This window comes from Pelmatolapia mariae, linkage group LG17, assembly GCF_036321145.2.
Source record: "Pelmatolapia mariae isolate MD_Pm_ZW linkage group LG17, Pm_UMD_F_2, whole genome shotgun sequence".
NCBI lineage: Eukaryota > Metazoa > Chordata > Actinopteri > Cichliformes > Cichlidae > Pelmatolapia > Pelmatolapia mariae.
The window spans coordinates 35,041,321-35,065,142 of NC_086242.1; the positions used below are offsets into that span (position 1 = coordinate 35,041,321).

General features: G+C 39.7%; 1 protein-coding gene across 2 annotated transcripts in view; it reads left to right on the forward strand.

The window, feature by feature from the left end:
* ptprz1b (protein tyrosine phosphatase receptor type Z1b) overlaps positions 1-23,822 on the forward strand; it is a 68,781-nt gene that overhangs the window by 7,235 nt on the left and 37,724 nt on the right. For both annotated transcript variants that reach the window (XM_063500423.1, XM_063500424.1), the window contains exon 2: positions 16,469-16,537. In XM_063500423.1, coding sequence (XP_063356493.1) covers positions 16,469-16,537 — 69 coding nt within the window. The remainder of the gene's footprint in view (positions 1-16,468; positions 16,538-23,822) is intronic.

The window sequence follows — 23,822 nt, forward strand, 5'->3', positions numbered from 1 at the left end:
ATCTGTGGCGGGGTGTGGTTTGCGGTGTTGCTTCAGGTGCCATTGACCCACCTGAGCAGCATCTGCAATCACGCCTCGCCGGCTTAAAAGTCTGGAGTTTTGGTGAATGTGGTTGTTGTTATGTTGAGCTGGCAGCGGCAGAGCTGCAGCTCTGTGTGTGTGTACAGCAACCAGTAAAATAAAGATGATCAAAATGCCACTGGGTCTGCCGTGTATGTTTACAGCATCCTTTCACAACATTAAACACTCATTAAAAGCAATTTCTAGGTTATCTGTGTGGCAACAAACATAATTATAACATGTCAAAAGAAGGTTGCAAAAATGTAATATATGGGGACATACTTCTTCTCACTTAGTCTCCTCTCCTATTAGAGGAGTGCTTGACTGAAAATCTGTCTGAGGTGTGTTTCTTTCAATTATAACTCAATCACTGCAAAATAAAAACCGCAGCATGTTCTATTTCTCCTGTATAATATTTGATACTTTTTTACTTTATCTAATGTTCTCTCTCACACACACACACACACACACACACACACACACACACACACACACACACACAATATATCAAACATATAGCTGGGAAGTCACCAACCTTCTGATTTGTAGCTGACCGGGTTCACTAATAAACTCCAGCCCCTTCCAAGAAGTATGACCTGTAGCGACCTTAGTGAAACTTAGTTTGCTAAGAAGTGACTCTATGCAGAGGTGAAAGTCTTCTTTCACCAGATATCTTCTGTTGTCTGGTGTTATGGCAACTCTGACCTCAGCTAGTAATGCTACATTTCTCCATGGCTTTGGCAGTGTTTGTAACGTGGTGGAGGATCAACATTTCATTAATGTTTCTATGAATTCTCTGAAAACCATGCAACACAATGCTGATAACATAAGATGAGTTCTGGTTACCAACTACAAAAGCCTTCAGTGCTCTTCTTTGGTCTTCTTTCAGTTTTTCAATGATCTCCTCTTTTGATATAACTGATACTGGCAACATCAGCACTGCCTCTAAAACCTGGGATTGGATTCATCATGCCTGAAATACAACCATCCAGCTGCCAGCTGCACTGGCCCAGCAATGTGTGGTTAAATGTTTTTCTGAGAAATAGGATGCCTGGCTTTCTTGGGTGGCATTTAGATGCTAGGTGACTTGGAGAGTAAGAGAAGTTCAAATCCATGTTACTTTGTCACTTCACAGCAACTGGCCATCACAGAGTTGAAGTGGTGGTAAATTTGTCTTCACCATTTAGTGCTTTCAGTCTGAAAATGTTCAGGATCTGATAAGAGGATGAAGAAAAGGATAAGGATCAGAGGAGTTTGCATCAAAAAAGGCCAATGTCTGCATAAGAGGGGACAAAAGGTGAAAAGGAGAGGAAGAGAGTAAGCCAGTGAAACCAGTGCTCAGATATACAATGCCAATGCTCTCTCTGTGGTCTCTCCAGTCGAGAAAGTCTGTCTGAAGTTACAGCAGCTGACAATGGCCGTCTGTCTCTGTCTCTGCCCACATACAAAAGCTACTGTTGTTGTTATTTTTTTTTTTTAAGAGGCTGGCACCAAGGAATGAGGCTTCTGGGGAGGGAGTACCTTTCTAGTATGCTTCTGTACTTCTGAACTCACACAATCACACTTCCAGGGCAGTTCTTAGTTAGATAATTGAACAAAGTTAAGCGTTATGCTAAAGTGAAATTCAGACTTGACTTTTATTTAAATACCAATTTATATTTTTAGTTATGTGTGCTGCTGATAGACCTATAACTCATACTTGTGTTTCAGTGATATGATATAGACTTTGATTAATGGTTCCAGAAGTGGGTTTTTTTTTTTGTTGTTTTTTTTGTTTTTGTTTTTGTCCCGTAATGGCATTGCTGTGATTCAGCATGTGATTATAGTCATAAAAAATCTGCAAATACTTTTGTTTGGCATCTTAGACCTACATCAGAGGTTAGACTGATCATGATAGCACAATATTGTTGTTTTTTTTTATTTTTTTTTTTATTGACAACAAAAATTTCAGACGTAAATGTAATGGATAAAATAATATGTGACACTGAAATTAATCAGTATATTAATTGTTTGTTGCACCCCTTTATTCCTCAGTTGCTTTCATTTGAGCTATATGATTTGGAACATACAAGGTCTTAAATAATCAGGCCCATCTTATCTTAATGACCTTGTAGTACCATATCACCCTATTAGAGCAATTCACTCTCACACTGCAGGCTTACTTGTTGTTCCTAGAGTATTTAAAAGTAGAACGGGAGGGAGAGCCTTCAGTTTTCCAGCTTGGATTCGTGAGACAGACCCTATCTCTACTTTTAAGATTAGGCTTAAAACGTTCCTTTTTGCTAAAGCATATAGTTAGGGCTGGACCAGGTGACCCTGAATCCTCCCTTAGTTATGCTGCAATAGACGTAGGCTGCCGGGGGATTCCCATGATGCATTGAGTTTTTCCTTTCCAGTCACCTTTCTCACTCAACATGTGTTAATAGACCTCTCTGCATTGAATAATACCTGTTATTAATCTCCGTCTCTCTTCCACAGCATGTCTTTATCCTGTTTTCCTTCTCTGACCCCAACCGGTCGCAGCAGATGGCCCCGCCCCTCCCTGAGCCTGGTTCTGCCGGAGGTTTCTTCCTGTTAAAAGGGAGTTTTTCCTTCCCACTGTCGCCGAAGTGCTTGCTCATAGGGGGTCATATGATTGCTGGGTTTTCTCTTAATCTATTATTGTACGATCTACTGTACAATATAAAGCACCTTGAGGCAACCGTTGTTGTGATTTGGCGCTATATAAATAAAATTGAATTGAATTGAATTGGAACAAACTTGTGGTTCCATAGTGATTATGCCTCGAACACAAAAGACTTCCATCAGTCCATCCATTCATTGATTTTCTACTACTTATCCAGATTTGTGTCACACGCTAAGCAGAGAAGCCCAGACTTCCCTTACCCCAGCCACCTTTTCCAGTTCACCTGGGGGGAAACAGTCTTTCCCAAACATACCAAGAGATATAATCTCTCCAGCGAGTCCTGGGACTGCCCTGGGTTCTCCTTCCCATAGGACATACCTAAAACATCTCCTAGAAGGCGTCTAGAAGACATTCTAGTCAGATGCCTGAATGATTTCAACTGGCTCCTTTCAATGTGGAGGAGTAGCAGCTCTACTCTGAGTGCCTCTCGAATGACTGAGCTCCTCAGCCCATTTCTAAGGGAGAGTCTAGCCACTCTACAAAGGAAAATCATTTCCACCATTTGTATCTGCGACCTTGTTCTTTCAGTCACTGCCCAGAACTTGTTACCAAAGGGAAGGGAGGGCCCAGGAAATCGACAGTTTATGGCAATACAGACCAAGCTCTGACTCTGATTGTACGGGACAGAATGACCAGTAATGGGGGCCAGACAACCACTCTCCCGATGGACACCTCCAGTTCCACCTATAGCTGGAGCACACCCTCTGTTCCCCCTTCTTAAATAGGGGAGCCACCGCCCCAGTCAGCCAGTCCAGAGGCACTGCCCCAGACCTCTATGCAACATCCAAATCCAATTTGAACCAACTGTTAATTTGATTTGGCGCCGTAAAAATAAAATTGAATTTAATTGAATAACGCAGAAAGGTGACAACCAGGTCAGCCCTACAACATCCAGAGCCTTAAGGAAGTTGGGGCACCCCAGGGGCCCTGGCACTGAGCAAAAAAAGTGGTTGTGTTGAAAGTTAAAGGAGATTTAGCTTTTAATTTTTCAAGCACGAAATTCAGAGAGGGGAAGAGTAGAAGTTGAGTGAATTTGAGCAGAGCATTAAGTTCTGTTTTTTTTTTCTCCAGTGGGAACGTTCATTAAGTTGCTGCTGCTGTGACCAATGAGTGGTTTGAAAGTTGATTAACCCCCACCAGCCAGCCACCCCATTAGTCACACATGCTTGCGTGCCTATAGAGATCCTTGAATCGAAAGATTTGGGTGAGCTCTTGGAGCAGTCGCCCCTATATTTGTGTGCTTGAACACTTTTTAAACAGCGCTTGAATGCCTTTGTATACGTGCATAAATACAAATGTATATGTGTAGGGATTGTTTTTGAAGTCTGTAAGTGTATCCATGTGTTTTTGTGTTGCTATTCCAGTCTATGTGTGTTTTGTGTGTGAGCGCTTTCTGCTAAACAGGAGAAGAATTGGGGGCGTGATCCTGCCCTGAAAAATAGAGAGGAGAGGGGATGGTTTTGTATCCATGGAGATAGAGAGAGTCAGAGTAGGAAGCCGACAGGAAGTCAGGGTGTTCAGCACGCCATCAGGGGCTCTTCCGTTGTCATGACGCTGTGAACTGTTGTCATGGGAACTCTGCTGATTGAGGCTGAATGCTTATGGAAAGCATGCTGAATAGACTCTACAATGAGTCTTGACACTTGTTGATAGGGAAGTTTTTCCACAATTATGCTTTAAGGAATCACCAGATGAACAAGACTGTGCGATGTTGTTGGTCTGTGTTGTAACATAACGTAGGATTTAACCAAACTGGAGCAGAAAATTCTCAGAGAAAACAAAACAGCCTTCAAGAAGCCATATTTTTATTTTTCCTTCTGTCCTTTTTGTGCATTCAGATTTGTTAGCTTTTCTTGAGTAAACAAATCTTGCAGATCCTAGGAAATCTTCAAGATGATCTTTGTTTAAAACCGCAAACAGATGTATTAGTGTGCAACCTCGCCCCACTAAACTAAAGACCACTAATCGCATATTCCAAACACACACACACGCACACATCCAAAGATGCTGTGTGGTATTTTCTCAGTTTGTGCCAAGCAGATGGAAATGGTACATCTCACTGCTCTAACAGGCAGATTAGTGAGACACACACACGGACACACAAAGCTCGCTGACGACTGAGGTGGACATGTACAATCATACAAGCTCAGTAACCACAACACATAACCAATGGGAACACGGGAATTGGGTTGAAACATTAAAAACACACACACACACACACACACACACACACACACACACACACACACACACACACACACACACACACACAGATAAACAGTCGTGCGTGCCAACTGGCTGCTTTCCTTCAGTCCACTGTGCTCCTTCCTGCATACATATGTGTGTCCTAGATGTCGCCTCACATCACTCATTCATTACTGGTAATACGTGTGTCATGGCTTTTTTAATCTCCTTTGATAATTGTGTGTTCACCTCATTTGACCAAGAAAATGATCTGACACGTACTCACATGTGTATGCGTGCCAGAGAGAGAGAGCATATGCTTTCATGTGCTGCATTTATTCATAGGCTTTGGATAAGAAGGCTCCTGTCTGACCTGCTAGTTTGATTTTTATCTAGGAGCAAAGATTTGAGGTCAGTCCCCTGCAGGGCCTCTGCTACTCACAGTTCATCAGAAATATCCCAGCTGCAGGCTAAAAGTGGAGAGAACATGCTCATTCATCTTCTTAACATCTGGCTTTAACCCAAGGCTGGGATCTTTTTTTCAGAGTCTAACACTATAGCTTTATGAGCTTACCTCATTTAACTTAGAAGATTATACTGAAGCCCAATGAACAAGACAAGAGCTCTCTCGATCCTAATTGAATAGAACAGGAAGATAATAAAGTACTGTATATAAATAAATATACTGTATATCAAAGATGGATCCAGCCAGAGTGGTGATCCCCGCTGATTTGAAAGCTGTTTCTCTAAATCTCAAGTTTGCCATCGAGGTCATTGGATGATATATATATATATATATATATATATATATATATATATATATATATATATATATATATATATATATATATATATATATATATATATATATATATATATACATACATACACATATATATAGTGCTGGGGAGTTATTAGCTAATGCTAGCCTGGCTTAGTTAGCAATAGTGATATTTAATTGGATGCACAATAATAAGTTTTTTAAAAAAAGAAAGAATTTTATTTATTGGAATATCCTACAGTTGACTCCTTACAGTGTTTTTCAGCAGCTACAACTAAACACCGAAAAGGATTAGAAAGCATCCACCTGTCGATCAAATTGGCTACACTCCTCCTGTGCCCATCTTCAATTCAATTCAATTCACTATATATCGCCAAATCACAACAACGGTCGCCTCAAGGCGCTCTATATTGTAAGGTGGACCCTACAATAATACATACAGAGAAAAACCCAACAATCATATGACGCCCTATGAGCAAGCACTTTGGTAACAGTGGGAAGGAAAAACTCCCTTTTAACAGGAAGAAACCTCCGGCAGAACCAGGCTCAGAGAGGGGCAGCCATCTGAGCCTACATCTACAAAGTATTTCAGGAATTGTTTACAAAAAAATCTTAACAGAATAACAGAAAAAAACAGCAAGAGGGACACCTGCTCATTAATTTTTACTGTTGTGGTAGTTGCTGCTCTCTGGACACTGCCTACGTATGATATTGTCATTCAATTTATTGTGTGCAGTAAACAAGAATATTACACCTCACAGCTTTTCTTTGCTTTGCTTTATTGTATTGCTCTGTCTTGTTTGTGATCACTGTGGACCTTTTGTGTGGTGTGAAGTTTTGCAAAGAATCTACACAACCTCTTCTCAAAACAGTGATATTCAAATAGCATGAGTTGAAATACAGGCGAAAGAAAACGTTTAACTCAATGCAATTCTGATTACATTACTAACTCGTGCTGCCAGTGTGGGGATTCCCTTATAGTACAGTCCGTCACCCTGAAACACACTAAAGCTTTTGTCCCATGGAGACCCAGCAGCCACTTTTGAGTTGTCAGGCGGTGTGTAGATGCAACTGGTTAAAGCTGAGAAGAGTTTTAAATTACAGAACAAGCTTGGTTTTATTAGATTTTCATGGAGCCAAATGGCAGGAAAGGAATATGTGATACCTCATCTGGCTGGACATAGTCGGGTGTCAACGCTCTGTATGTGTGTATGTGTGTCTGCATATGTGTCTTTTAACCCTCCCTTTCCCAGCTGTTCAAGACAGGGCCCCATATTTTCATGGTCACCTCTAAACCAGTTCACACATGCATACACACACACTTTCTCACAAAGCTTATTTCTTTGCCTCTTTCAGAACAGCTGGAGTGCAAGACAGTCCACATGCTCTGTTATACACACACACACACACACAGAGTGCAATGATAGGCTTTTGTGATAAGGTTTTATATTGCGCTTTTAATGTCGTTGACTCTCTGCGGTACAATGTTTGGTTTGTTTAGCACACAGAAACAATATCCTCCATTTTATATGGAGCCTAATCTCTTAAACTCATAACCTGCACTGGTGGACTTTATTCTGAGGTTTCATTCTTTCAGGTGGACATAGATATATGTGAGACATCTTAAACACAGTAACACACAGAAAGATCAGAAAAGGTCCCAGAACTAGGCAAAACTGGGCAAAATCTGCATTTTATGTATAAGTAATTAAATTACTGGGATTTTATTAGATGGACAGTTTAATAAATGATGTTCATTGAACCATTTAATGGATATTTAATTAGACTTGTAAATAACAGGGAGCTCGTGGTACAATCAACATTTAAGCTGTCTCTTGTTTAAATCTTCGTTCTGTTTAACCATCCTGCTAATGGACCTGTGCATAGTTTCCAGTATGACACGCAGGAAATCAGACCGAGGCTGACAGAGTACGATAAGGAAACAGACATAGTGAGACGGTGAGAGATGACATGCATACTAATTTAACCAGCTGATGGCTAACACAGCTGAGTGCTATATAAGTTATAAGATGGCCCCTGGTGGTATGTGTGTGTGTGTTTATGTGTGTGTTTATGTGTGTTTGGGCTTGTGTATCTGACACTGAGGTCAACAGGTGTCACGTTTTATGTGACACGGATGTAGTGTGTTCATCAGAGATCAGTCATGGCAGTTTTTGTCACTGCGTCCTGTCACTTAGCAGTGTTCAGTTTATGGTTGAATGCCTCAATTTGGCTTAGGATTGTGGTTTGACACTCAGGTCAAATTTAAGATGAATGTAAGATTAACAAAAAGAGGCGACTCTCCCCCTTTTTGTATAGTTTGTCTGTATTCAGGGGCCAGTCTAGTTTGTTATCTAGGGGTAAAACTAGATATTTAGATTTTGTTACCACTTCTATGTCCAACCTGCAAACTTTCACAGGGTGGAGACGAGCTCTGAATCTTCACAAATCTACTATAGTTTCCTTCTTCTTAGATTATCCTCAAGCAGAAAACATTCAAGACAGTTGCCAGTCTACCTGGGAGTGAACATCCCAGCAAAGTCACCAAGGTCAGAGAAAGTGTAGAAAACCTAAGAGCTACATCTCAGACTCTACAGGCCTCTGTTAACATCCTAAATGTTAAAGTTCTTGACAGAACAATTAGAAAAGATGAAAAAATTATAGCGTGTTTGGAAGGGTTGCCAGGAGAAAGCCTCTTCTCTTGAAAAACATGAAAGCGCGGCTTATGGTTTGTAAAGATGTATCTAGAGAAACCACAAGACCTTTGGTCCTTTGGAATAATGAGTTTTGGACACAAAGTTAATATGTTTGGCCATAATGGCTAACACCAAACACGGCATATCCGCAGAAACACTTCATAACAACTGTCAAGCACGGGGGTGGATGTGTGATGATTTGGGCTTGTCGTGCAGCTACAGGACCTGGACATCTCACAGTCATTGAGTCAATCATAAACTTTTTTATGAGTTAAACGTGAGGTCATCTGTCAACAGCTAAACCTTGCTTGGGGTCATGCACGAGAACAATAATCTTAAGCAGTATATTTACAACAGAATGGCTGAAAAATAAAAGAATAAAATGGTGCAATGACCCAATCAAAGTCCAGATTTTGACCTGACTTAACAAAGCTATGCTTAAACTGAAGCTAGAGAGACTGACAAAGCCACGTGAGAATGATTATTTTGAGTTTTTATTGCCAGGCAGTTCTACAAGCTACTGCATTTTTTTAACAGTCTACTTCTGCATTTTGATTTAGTTTTTGTTAGATAAATAGTGACACAGTGGAATACATCATGTTTTGTTGTTCACTAAAGTAGCTTTGGAAGTTTATTAAAAAAAGTCTTCATTTTTCTTACAGCAGACAAATATGATGCCTCGCAGCTTGAAGGTTTTGAGTTTTCTTTCTGTGTGAAGTTTGCATGTTCTCCCTGTGCCAGTACATGCCAGCCTATTTGTGGAGCCTAAATTGACTGCAGCGGTGGATGTGAGCATCAATAGCAGGCTGTCTCCTTGTGTTAGTCCTGTTATGGTCTGGTGACCTGTCCAGGGTGTACCCCATCTCTTTCGCAATGTCAGCTGGGATGAGCTTCAGCCCTCTGTAACCCTAGTTAGATAAGCAATGGTCTGAAAAAAAACAAAATCAATTTTAGTGGATGTCTCTTTAGGGTCCCCTTTCCTAAAAGCTCCCTGTCTGCTTATTGTAAGCCTTTGTGGAATCATTTCAGAAAAACTAACAAATCTAAGTATCATAAATTTCTGCTTGAAAATGGTCTCTGTACAAATTAGATCCATTTACATGTATTATTAACATTGTAACATCATACATACAATATAATTCACATATGATTTTTACCAGGCTTCAAAGTAAACTCCTTATAAATGAATACATTCACAGGACCTCACAGACACCTTTCCCTCTGTGGGTGAACACATGTGGGCTTCCTGTTGGAGTGCTGAGACTCATTTAAGAGGACAACAGTAATAACATCTACCATTAAAAATCAGTGTGTGTTGGTGTAAACACAGCAGCCTATTCCCTCATCTCAGGAGTCGGGCTAAATCTCCCCCAGGAGTCATGTAATCCAACACGGTGCTATTCATTAGTGTTCAGCTGGGACAGCTTCGCTTTTCCTTAATCTAATAACAGTGAGAAGGTTTCAATGAATCATCCCCGCAGCATCTCCATCCCCCCACCGCAGCCTTCCCCAGAAGAAAACACCCAATGCTATTGCTAATAATGCAGGTTCGCAAACTGCAACACTAAAATTCCTTGCCTAAACATCAATGCTTGATTTAATGTGGTAAGTTCACGTCCCTGCTCTGGGCAGAGGGGGATTGGTAACTAAAGAAGGAGAAAAGGTCACGGTCAAATATGTAGACTGAAACAGTAAATTTCAACACTTCATCAACAAATCACGTCTGGAATGAATCAGTGTTGATGTAATGAAATTTGAGAGGTAACACTAGGCGGTCAGGGTGATGGGAGCAGGAGTTTCATGACCTTTGCTTTTGTGATCTTTGTCCCCTTTTCCATTTAAAAGTTGTTGTTGTTTTAAATTTTGTCTACAAGAAAAGTGGCACTGTAAATTAAAAATGCACCTACTACTAATACCTGCTATTTAATTTAAGAAACGTGGTTGTGTGACGCTATTTCTTTTTTTTTTCTTTTTTTTTTTTTAAGGAAATAGTTTTTCCCAACCAGCTGATTCACATGCGAAAACGAAGGATCTTTTGTGCTTATATGCATGAGTGTTGCTCTGATAACAAATTATCCTCACTGACTGACACGTCAGTGTAGTCAGTGTCAAGTGCCTGTTCCACGCCTTTCAGTCAGGATTTCATTCATCTTAATTACTTTCATTTATCACAGGACATCAGTTACTTCTGGATGCCCTTGATTCTGGTATCAGATGGTAGCCGTGTAATTGTTTGACAGTGAAACATTGTTGGAGCACTGCATGTCTTTTGACTTTCCTGTCTAAATAAAACACCGTCCATAGAAAGTCTTCCTTCTGCAGCAGTCTCTTAAAATTTTAATATCAGGAAATCTGATAAAGCAGATAAAGTGCAGATGGGTGGAATAATACAGTGATTCAGCTGTGAGCTTTATGCACGGCCAGCCTGTAGCAGTGAAATCCCATCAGTCTCCGCTATGCTCTTAAAGCAGAGAGCACCAGTGTCTTTTTGCTTCTGGCTTTTCACTGTCTCGTCATTTCTTCCCTCAAGTAGTGCCTAAAAACTGACTGACAGCCACAGACCAAATGTGGCTTTGTGGCTCTTGCGGCTAGCTCCTGCTGTAGATATGAAACCTATCTGTGTGATCCAAAATGTCCATAAAACCCTCAATATATGCCTTATCTTATCTGCTAAAAGCTTCAACTTTACAGTTTTTGCACTGGAAAAAACCCCAAAAGTTTCCACATGTGTGCATTTCAGCATAACGTATTCATTACTGATAACAAAAGGTATTTTTGTTAGCAGTGCTGCATGTGTACTTATAACTTGCAGTGAAGGCAGTAGTAACCCTGGACAATATGTGCATGTTGTGCAGGAGAGAGTTGGGGCTTGTGTGTAAATGGTGTTTTGTAAACTTTACATGAGGCGGGAAAGGAGGGGCAAGAGGTCTAGGCAGGGTGGCACATACCTCTTCAGTGAAGTAAGTAAGTATGAAAATCCCCTATATGTAAAAGGAGTCAATAAAATATCAGCAAAACACTTTAAAACTATTTATTATACCATTATCTCTTCTAAGGAAACTAAGAACATTTTTAGGTAGGTAGGTTTAGACAATTAATTTTTGCAAGTATTTAAGGACGTAAAAGTTGGAGTTGCTGAACAGAAAAAGTTTATTTTTAAGGATTCTTCACTAAACTGAGAAACATTTTGAAAAAATCTGTTAGGATTCAACAAGCCACTGTTGTAGAGTAACATCATGAGCTCAGGCAATATACCTGAAGCTGCTGGTTCCTGTTGATGGAGAGTTTTGTCTCTTTCTCTGCCAGCTCTTTTAAGAGAATGCTTGTCTTGGTTTCCTCCTTCTGGTCTTCCATCTTCTACATTCGTCCTGCTGAGCAGTATTCTCTTAAAGGGCAGCACTCTGGAAAGGCACCTGTGAGAACCTTTTAATTGTCTGATTTTGAGATATCTTTTCCTGCTTTACCAGCATCATTTCACATGCAGGGCACTGCCAGCATAACGTGCATCCACAAAGTAATCACAGCGCTTCACTTGTTCCACATTTTGTCATTTTTTTCAGTCTTATTCCAAAATGAATTTTATATGAAAAATTCACCTCAAAATTCTACATACAATACCCCATGTCAAAATAAAAAAAGTTTGCTTGAAATTCTTACAAATATATAAAAAACAAAAAACAAAACAAAAACATAAGAGAAGCATTCACATCCTTTGCTTTATACTTTGTTGAAGCACTCTTGGCAGCAATCACTGCCTCGAGACTTTTTGAGTATGGTACTACAAGCTTGGCACACCTATTTTTGGGCAGCTTCTCCCTTTTGTCTTTGCAGAACCTCTAAAGCTCCATCAGTGTCTCTTTTCCTGCAAAATACATGAATTTAGCCAAGATTAAGACGCTCCACAATACAGCCAGTGTCCAGAAAAGTACAGTGCACTTACATTGTAAGATTGTGATTTTTCATCAAATTACCAAGAAAGTACCCAGCACTCACAGTACTTACTCAAATATAATTTGTGGATCCCTTTCTGGAAAATACCTGAACTTTTGCAGTACTTAAACGTACTCATAATCTACCTAAACTACTTAGGCATTATTCAAAATTAGTTACAATCAAGTTATTTTTTGGTTTCTTTAAAAAACTTGATTTGTTACCCATTATTCCAGTATGCCTACCTTTAAGTATTAGTAGATACTGTAATTATAAATAAAATACATGCAGAAATTTCCGTTAATTACTTGGGAATTACACTCTTAGTCACAGGCTGTATTATAAAGTGAAAAACGTGCTAAGTTTGCTGTGTTCATTCATGAATTCCTGTCACTTGAGTTAGAGAAGACTTGATACAGTTATTATGAAGTTTCTCCTGAAAGTTGCTGTATTTTCTGTCCTATAGTAAACTAAGGTTTTGTCTTTTGATTAAGCAGAAAACAGTTTTTATTGTGAGAAAGTACATGAATTCATAACTGCAGAGCGGCTCATTCCAGGATGTCTAATCAAGTGTCTTCTCAGTGATCACATGGGAAGGAAATACTGCTGATATACATTTATTCTGCATTTTCATTCAACTCTGAATATTTGTTTTCCACGCATTGCCCATGGCAGTTCTCCGGTTCTCCTGTTTTGCTCCAAAGAAATACTTCAAATACCTTTTCAGATGGAAATTTAATTCTAGAAAAAAAAAAAAAAACTTGAAAATTCAAGTTTACCAAAGAGCATTACCAAATTAGATTAAGATTGCACATAGTGTGATGTTAATGAAGTCATTATTAAAGCTCCAGCTGACTCCATTCATTTCTCCTCAGTGCTTTTCCTCGCTCCTTGTAGATTGGTACACATCTAAAGTCATTGTGACTACATGGACCGTAATAATTCACAGATACAGATCTGGTTGTAGTTTTCTTCACTTGACCATACACCTAAATACACATCATTTCTCATTCTTGCCTATAGCAGTACAGGCAATATGCAGGGTAATGCAGGGTAATACACACATTAACTACATACATTTCCAAATGTAGTGGATTCATCGGTGACTGTGGGACTGGATTCATGTAACAGCGATGAAGCACAGTAAAGAAAGTGTGGATTCATGTTTTTTTTTGTTTGTTTGTTTGTTTTTGTGGATTGAAGCATAAGTCACTGTTCAGATATTTCCAGAACCCTTTTTTCCCTCAAAATGTTTTCTGTTTTAACTCTTCAGCCAGCTAGTTAGCAGTGAGCTGTCTGTAAACTCCAAAAAGAGAGAGAAGAAAGCAACGATTCTTTTTTTTTTTTTCCCCTTAATTCACTTATGGGGTAAAAACACGGAAGAAGCAACAATGAGTTAGACAAGTGTAAAATACATTACATGCCCCTGTGACTCTCTGTCAGCATTTGTTGAATATTCATTAGGAAGGAGTTTTAACAGATGATACAGAAAGGATTTGTGGCAGCGTTGCATTAAATATATTTGGTGTTTGAACAACACAAGTGCATATGTCACATGTGCAGTAATTTACCCAGTGTTTCTATCCTGCTGCTTTATGCAGTAAACAATGGGATTATTCTTGAGCCGCACGGACAGATTTAACGTTGTGGATATGATGGTTGTTGTCCGTGACCTAAATCTGACTCTGCGCAGAGCTTTCATCTTCCTGGAGGACAGGTTTTTGGTATTTTTGCACACAGTAAAAGATCAAAGAAAGAGAAGATGGTTTCTTATAGTCCTCTTATTTTTTTATTTATTCATGTTGTTTTTGACACAAACCTTTAAGATTCTATGTTGCAGTCTGTACTGTCATGGAGCCCCCTGCTGCTCTCTTTGTGGGGTTCAGTGTAGCAACAGGCTTGTTGGACCACACGTAAAGATAGACATCTTTGCAGTTTTGAGTGCTTTCATTATGATACTCATACAAGTGCTTACAAGTGATTTCTGTGTGCCTTCTTAACAGAAATGCACTCGCTCCTGAGGGTTGCTGTTTGGAAAATCTTATTTGGATATACTGTTTCTTCGAAGATCTTTTTAATAATGTTGTTGACATTATTATCCAGCTGAGATTACCCTTGTGCCATGAATAAAAATGATTAGGAAATACACTCACTCAGCTCTCCTAAAAACCAACCAACCAAGTTAAGAAAATAAATTCACATACAGTAGATTCTTTCATTAACTACTTTAATTACTGAACCCTGTTAGAAGTAGGAAGGAAAACTAAAGCAGAGAAAAAGATTGGTATGCAGAATGTGAAAATAGAAAGCAAGAGTCTGAACTAGATTTAGCACAAGGAAGAGAGAGTTGTGCATTTTTATGTTTTTACACTGTGATAATAGAAGAGAGGGTGGTTATGGAAGGGCACAAAGCTGTTAGCAAATGTACAGCTAGTGGAATTATTAGCTATGCAAGCAGCACTTCCACAGATACACTGAAGCTGTGACACCATTCATCATCGTGTCCTCATCTGTCCCCCAGTGAAAGTTACTGCCGTGATAGATAGCTCTATGAATGTGTGTGCGTGTATGCTAACAGAATTACAGTTACTTCCTGCGCTCTACAAAGTGATCTCTTGTTTAATGATACTCTTTTATTTCATTTGCATCACATACTTAGTTAAAAAGATGGAAAATGTTATTTAGATTTGCTATCATTCGTTACATTTGCCCAAAAAAGTTGTAATATGTACATTGTTGCAATCTATCACCTGCACCCTTTTCTTTTATCTTTGTTGGACTTGTAAAGCTGTGTTTAACATGGGTGTATACACATAAATGGCTACCAACAGAGTCCAAATGAAGAACGGCTGTTAAGAAAGACAGATTTACTTTAACTGCCAAGACTGTTTCTTTACGGCGACAATTAGGTTTTAGCTGGTGCGGAAACTGAACTGTTTAATTTTCAGTTATTACAACTTACAATGTTTCATTCATCATCAAAGCAGGCAAATTTACACGGATTCATTTGCAAAAACACAGGTAACTAAAGTAGGCCTGTACATGCGAATATATATTTCTCACCGTGCCATGATTATTCTGTTTAGATTTTAACAAAAATGATAAAAGAAGTGATTGAATTTTATTATTTTAGTTTAATAATTTCATAAATACTACCAAAGCATGGTGTTATTGTGCAATGCCATCATAATCATAATAAACATCCAAATTATCATAAATGATTGTTGTCAGGTTGCTGAGCCCTGTGTCAAAGAATAGTTTAACAGTCAGAGGAGCATGATGAGCTCAAGTGGCAGAAAATGGGAAGAAGGAATTATTTACTTCACCCATCCAGTAATGACAGATTGTTACTCAAGGCTACACACAGGTCATTATGATGAAAAATAGAGATGTTTTGATTCAGTATAGAATTAATTTGTTGGTTTGTTTAATTAAGACATCAAAAGGCTCTAGACTGGACTACCCAGGATGTTTATTGTAAACCACCTAGCCTGCATTCACTGCAAACATAAAATGAAAACATGTCTGTTTATATCCCTGGTTATGAATTGTAACTTTGAAACTATTGTATTTCAGTGGGAAGGACAGTGTGAGGTACTTCAGAGGGGATGTTGCCACTTTGGAAAAACTATACATTACATTACATTCAATACATTGCAAATTTGTAATAATGAAATCTGTCACGTGTGGGCCTTAAAAGGTAGTTTCTGGTGTGAGTGGCATTTTAAACACCTTGACCAAGATTTTATTTTGCCCTTCAAAACTGAAAAATAGTCATTTCATATATTGACATAAATCTACGGAAGAGAAAACATTTCTCTCAGTGTCAGAATTCTGGGAAAATAAAATCCAAAACACACCCCCTTTTTTTTCAGTGGCCCTGAAACATTATTCAGTGGCCCTATACATTTGTATAGGGCCACTGAATAAATCAATATATAACACCAGTTGGAAAAATGGAATAATTCAAAGTTGTGGCTGTTTCAGTGTTACTTAGAGAATCTTACCTTTGCCGTGTGCTTGAATGAAACTAGTTTTTTCTAATAGGCAGCTTGGTAAATGAACTGACGTGAACCCAAGAAAAAGTCATTGATCACGTCATACTTAATAATCTCTCTCTCTCACTGATAGTTGTGGAAGCTGAACCACTGGCCCAAGGCTTGAGGAGGCTCACCGAAGATGTCGACTGGTCATACTCAGGTCTGTGTGAGCTTTTTGTGGCTTTTCTTATTTCCTTTTCTGACCTTTTTTGGCATTAAGAGGAAATTTCAGATGAGAATCATCAGAAATCTGATCTGCTGTCAGTTACACGGCGTAATAAATGGCAAATCAAATCTCAGGTCTATTTTTAAGGCAGTGTTGTAATATCTTTGAAATATATTTTACATCGCTAATATGAAGAACGATAAAGGAGAAGTGAAAGACAAGCAGGAAAAGAAGGAGAGCGCACTGCAAACTTGCAAACAGTGACAGAAGGTTTCAGCCAGAAATCCCAGACGCTTCCTGAAACAGACAGCTACACCAGACTGGTCAATGTCGGTCTGGACCGTCTGAACATCACATCAAGCGAAGGAATTATGTGTTACTATCTCCCACGAGAGAGCCTTGATCTACCTCAGACCATATGGTTGGCTGATAAAGGCTAACTCAGCACGAAGCTCCTCCCGAGCTAAGCCGTGGGTCTAACAGAAACGAAGAGTGGACGCAGACAGACAGCGATGGTCCCAGAGGGAGAGATAAGCTGTTCAAGGGGAACCAGGAGGAGCGAACAGGCTTAGCAGGCCATCAGGGGGTTAAATGCAGAGCTATTAGACTTATTAACCTGCACCTCTAAGTAGCATGTTGGTGATAATAAGGACGTCATTTGAAGCTCATACAAGAGAAATGGTTAGTGTTAGGCTTACAGAGCTCATAGACAGTATAAATCAATAACTGGCAAATCAGCAACATATTCCGTCTGGTTTATTGATCCGACTCCTGATGAGTACACAGAATATAATGTGCAGCTATGAGTATTTGTTAGAAATTTTTATTGATGGGCATACTGAGCAGACAGAAACATTTTTTCTGTAGAAGACAGATGGCAATGCTGTTCTCCTGCACACCAAATCCACTGTTTGGGTTTCTGTTCTTTGAATCCCTGTGTTTCAGCTCCATAAAAGGGAAGCTTACCATTGCAGAGATTCGCAGTTAATGTCACCGCAAAGCAAAAGATTAATGTTCCTCTTGGTCTTCATTCCTTTACCTGAATTTCAGCAAATTACCATGACAGTATCTCCAGCTCTCACACAATTTAGCATGTGAATGTAATCATTCGCAATCTGCTTTAATGGTGGATGAATTGTCACCGTATTCCCGAAGCAGATATCGTTAGCCTGTGAAAACGAAATGTAGCGGCTGTTTGTTCCAAAGTACAATTCATCCACGTCCTTGCTAACTGGGTGAAATACGAAACATGTTAAAAACAATGAAGCAAAAAGGATAAAACAGGATCGAATCGGCCGTCACAGAAGAATTTAATTAATTAATGAACCGATAAATCACTTCTCGTGCATTTTTGAAACCTGGCAGTGAACCAGGTTTTAAGGTGGAGTTACATACATGAGCACACACATGCACACACACAAAATTCGAATACAGCTGCGTTATTTTGTTTCCGAGACTTGCTGTAGTCCTATTTGTCAAACTGCATGAATGTCAACATATTCATATGTATTTTCATCTCTCAGTTTTTTTCTTCCTCCCCCTTGTCAAATTTGTACAATCAATTCCCCGACAGACACACACATACGCCCTCTTTGTCAAAGTGGAAAAGGGTTTTTTGTGTAAATGGTTAGAAACAATGACAAATGTCTACAATAAACATGGTTCTGTCTTTCTGTCTTTCTTTCTGTCTTTCTGTCTTTCTTTCTGTCTGTCTTTCTGTCTTTCTGTCTTTCTTTCTGTCTTTCTGTCTTTCTTTCTGTCTTTCTGTCTGTCTTTCTTTCTGTCTTTCTGTCTTTCTTTGTCTTTCTGTCTGTCTTTCTGTCTTTCTGTCTGTCTTTCTGTCTTTCTTTCTGTCTTTCTGTCTGTCTTTCTGTCTTTCTTTCTGTCTTTCTGTCTTTCTTTCTGTCTTTCTTTCATACTTCATTATCACAAATAAAGGTAAGTCAGTGGCAGTTCATTTAGATTCATTCTATCTGTGTGTGTGTGTGCATGTGTGTGCGTGCGCAGTCTTGTTTTCCTGACCAGCTCTGTTTCTTGCCTTGTGCTGTGCACTGAGCCATGAGTAAAAGCATTAACATGTGAAAGAAATACACTTCATTGTGAAGCACTGTGCACTGCGTTTTAGTTAGGTCAGGAGTGGGGGTGGGGGGTGCGGGCTAAAAAGGAAATAAAAGAAAGTGTGTGTGTGTGTGTGTGGGGGGGGGGGGGGTTAGAGAGTTGGAGAAGGTTTCAAATTAGGTTACATCCAGATCACAATACCCTTTTTGAGACGCTTATGTCAGACGTACTATGGTTTGAGTCCTAATAATGTTTAAAAGTAAAGAACTGAAACGCAATTCCTGCTTAGGAATTTGTGCCGGCCTGCCTTTTTAAAGAAGTGATAGTTTATACGTTTTAGTCTAAAGCAAGAGTGGTTGGTCTGTGTTTTGCCGTCTGTACAAGGGATAGTTTTTCAAATCATCGTCATCATCGTTGGCAAAAGCTCGGAAAAGCTTGAGAAAGTAAATAGTGAGAGATACTGTATATCAGATAGTGAGCTATAATATGAAGTCAGTATAAATCCCTTGTCATGTTTAGTTTATGGCTAGACAGGCATATTTATTGGGCCTCTTGTTACTGTCACTAAGATACCTGGATAAATATATTACATACAGCATGTGGCTGCACCATTTTTTTTTTTTTAAGTTGCTGATTCACCTACTTGAGAAATAAATTAGACTGCTCAAAAGAGTTAAAGGAACACTTTAAAAACACATCAAATCTCAATAAGAAAAAAACCATGCTGGATATGTATACTGATATAGACTCGGTAATGTGTGAGGAATGGAACGATGTCACACTTGATGGATTTCATTGGATCAGGTAAGTGTGGGGCCATTTAGTGGTATCAGTTCCTTCGTCCTCCAGAAACTGCCTGCACACTCTGGCATACTCATACATGAGGCCATATTTGTGCGCAAAGTGTATCAGTGTTACTCCTTCCTCCTCTTCCTCCTCATCACCTCCTCCTCTGTGTTGTCCTCATCATTACTGTGCTTTGCCTTCAGGGTGTCCATGGGATCCTTCTGCCTGGAAGACACCCCTTAGGGCCCCATCTGTTATGTGTATGTGTGGATGTAAGAGTGGCCTGATAACCCAGAGTTTCCTCTGCTTTTGCCTGTTATATTCATATCCTTATAGAGGAAATAGACATACAATAGTACTATTTATTAATGGATATTAAAAATAAATCAGTGGTTTCTTTTTGCTTTTTTGAGTTTTGTATTATAAGCTATAACCAAAAAAGTTACTTACCTCAGAACCACATTAAAATGAGCCCTCATAATAGATGTGATCACTGTTATATAAGACAGTATTTTCACTGAAGCAGTAACAACATGATGCTTTGGCCTTATGACAAAGACAAACAGAATATAATTGAATGGAAATGCTGAATGTTTTTTGTCCTTTTTTTTCCCCCAGTATCTGTATCTGAGCTTCTCTGTGTGTCTCTCTGCCTCTTCCCTCTTCTTGATCCAACTAAGTCATAGCCGAGGGCGATGCAGGCTTCAATACTCCCCTCATTGTCTGGGGAAGACACACACAGACGCACACACATGTACATGCATGCATTTGCAGATTTTAAATATGAATATGTGTCCTTACGCATTTGTAAAATTCCCCCCTAAAGTTTTCATTTTATCTGATTGGAAAGAGAAGCAGACTATGAATAAACCCATATATTTTCACATTTAGATTCAGATCACACATTTGGTTAAACTGTGCAGTGGTTTCCAAGAAAACATCCTGTATCTACCCTGCAGTTGAACAGAGTGCTGCTCTTCATGCAGCAGAATCATTAGGACTAAAAAGAGAGGCTGCGTAATGGCTTAATTTTGGCAAATCTCAGAGGAGTTTGTGATTTGCTCTGTGTGTGGGTTTATAGTCTGTGAATATTCAGACAGCGTGGACTTCGGCGTGGATGCAGGGGAAATATTGCACTTGTACTATTAGGCGAGTGAGAAAGTGAGGAATGCCTCTGACTCAGAAATCTTAATTTTAACCATAGCACTATTTTGTGGACAGACACAGTATTGTGATCTCAGTTAGCAGCTGCACAGCTTCTCCTCTGATCCAGTGTATACACAGGCTGATTGATATCCATGGATGAGGCAGAAGGAAAAAGAAAGACGAGGTCTGACATTTTTCAATCCAACTGACAAGTTGAAACAAATTAAGCTAACTCATCTTAGAAGTTTGCAGTTAACACATGGTCAAAGGAGCTTGCAAAGAAAAGCGTCTGGACTTCTTTAAGTTGCTTGAAGACGTTTCACCTCTTATCCGAGAAGCTTCTTCAGTTCTAAGGTCAAATGGCCGAGAGTCCCAGATTTAAACCCAGTGGGAGTATCCCCCCAAAAGAGGGACAAAAGGACCCCCTGATGATCCTCTAATCAACTGAGCCAAGGTGTGAAAGCGGGTGTGGGTCCCAATCAGCCAGGGTTTCGGGTGAGCTCACTGTGAAACCTGGCCCCACCTTGTCATGTGAATTCCTGAGGTCAGATGGCCGAGGATGTGAGTGGGCGTTAAGGCGTCTGGGGAGGGAACTCAAAACTGGATTATAGATGGCAGACAGTTGGTGTCGTAAACCACCGCCTCTGTTCAAAAATGGTCACTCACAGTGGACATAGATGGCTTCTTTCACTCCTCTTTCAAACCATCTGTCCTCTCTGTCCAAAATGTGAACATTGGCATCCTTGAAAGAGTGTCCTTTATCCTTTAGATGCAGATGAACTGCTGAGTCTTGTCCTGTGGAGGTGGCTCTTCTATGTTGTGCCATCCGCTTGTGAAGTGGCTGTTTGGTCTCTCCAATGTCCACTGTGAGCAACCATCTTTGAACAGAGGAGGTGGTTTACGACACCAACTGTCTGCCATCTATAATCCAGTTTTGAGTTCCCTCCCCAGACGCCTTAACGCCCACTCACATCCTGGGCCATCTGACCTCAGGAATTCACATGACAAGGTGGGGCCAGGTTTCACAGTGAGCTCACCCGAAACCCTGGCTGATTGGGACCCACACCCGCTTTCACACCTTGGCTCAGTTGATTAGAGGATCATCAGGGGGTCCCTTTGTCCCTCTTTTGGGGGGATACTCCCACTGGGTTTAAATCTGGGACTCTCGGCCATTTGACCTTAGAACTGAAGAAGCTTCTCGGATGAGAGGTGAAACGTCTTCAAGCAACTTAAAGAAGTCCAGACGCTTTTCTTTGCAAGCTCCTTTGACTACGATGACCTGGATGACTGAGAACCTTCACAGACAGTTAACACATGCACATTTAAAGAGGTTACATCCCAAAACAAAATATGCAAAAGTGACTTGATATCATGTTGAACTGTCTGGTTACACTCATCTAAAACCAGGACCAAAGAGTAAATCATGACTGCAGGTTGATTCAGTTGGGAGAATATTAAATGAGAAAAGCAGTGAATAATTTATGAGAAAATTTAGGACTCTGTACGTGTATTTTATAATGGTAGAGAATGCCTGAGAGCATCCGTGCTTGTTGAATTGTCTTCTTTTATATAAACAAAAACCTAACCCAAATCTCTTTAGAAGAATTGGTCGAAAACATTCTACAGAATAAAGAAAATGATCATATTTGATTCTCATATTACGCATGGCCAAAATTTCCAAGTAATGAGGTCACCATTAATTCCTCTTAGCCAGAGGCTCAGGCTTCAGACTGCGCTAAACACTCATTTCATGATGAGAGCACAGAAAATCCACCAACCCGCTGTTACAATCTTTTGTTTATGAGGGGCAGCCAATCAGAAGAAAGTTGTATTGAAGCTAAAATATTTATTTCAACCAATGAAATAGAGAGGTGCATAATGGGAAGGCAATGTAGTTCAGCTACAGTGTTCTTCGTGTAGGAACACAGTATGAATAAAAAATGCAATCACTCATTCATTTCAGTGATATCACATAATGTTAATTCAGACAAAGGAGGCACCAACAAAATTTTTGCATTTCCAGTCATATCATGCAAACAGAGTTCTTAGTTGTTCACATTAGAGAAAATGAATGGACTGGTTGCTATAGAGCACTCAAAGTGCTATTTCTTTTTTCTTTTTTTTTTACTACAAGCCTCATAGTGATAGACGGGTGTCAGAATCCACCGTGCATCACAGTTGTTGTTGTTTGCTGTTTTGGCAGGAACAGGGGGAACAACACAATATTTGGCAGGTAGTCATGCCTGATCAGTCCATGTGTGTATGTGTATACACTTTCAGTATTTAGTAGGAGAAGCAAGCACAGGTATGTAACAAATAAACAAAGGAAGGAATAAGAGCTTGGCAGACCTTGACAACATTCGTTATTCTTCTGTTTACTGGATGTGAAATGACAGAAATTTGTTTTATGTGGACTTCTAGCATTTATTGTGTCATTCTTTTAGTTTTACAACTTAAAGCTTTACCTTCATGGTTCACACTTGTCTTTTTTTGCAATGCTGTTTCCAGATGCAGTCTATGACAAGCAAATAAGCAAACCAAAAACCGGATCACACTTTACATCGCTCTGTCTGCAATAAACAGCAGGCAGTTCTAAACTTTTGTCGACATCACCTGAGGTGCACGTGAGACTCTGCCCGTAATCTGCAAACTCCCTGCCACAAAGCCTGTTTGAAGTCCGATTGCACTGATTTGTGCTGATGTGATAGCGCATGTCCTCTCACAGCTTGTGAGCGACTGCTCTGCGCTCTCCCTCTCGAATGCTCTAGTCAGGCAGCATGATTTCCACTAGTACCTGATGCAAACTATCCCCTGCTGTGTGCAATGTCTCAACCTGATTCTGCTGCTGTTTTCAGAACAGTGAGCATTTATCAGCTACAGGATTTCTTGGCCACTAAAGCAGAGAGGTGAATGTTGGACTCTGTCTGCTGGATGTGTTAATCAGATGTTTGCTGACTTATTCGGCCCCACCTTACCTGCTGATATTGTCACTGTTGTGTCGTCTGCGTGATCCATTGACCTTAAGCAGTGGTGGGCAAATAATTTTATTTCAAGGCTGTTCCATTAAGCTTATAAAGAGATAAAATAAACATATTAAGCAGAGAATAGTTCAGTAATTGTTTTCTTCTGCTTATTTCTGCCTTCTTTAAATGGAACACAAATTAAGTCAAATCTTGTTTTTAATTCTACGGGCTAGACAGTTTTCATATTTATTTGACTTGTATAGTGCCAGACCCAGCATATGTCACTCCTTTGTACCTTACATAATGGGGTGAAGATGTTTTAGCAT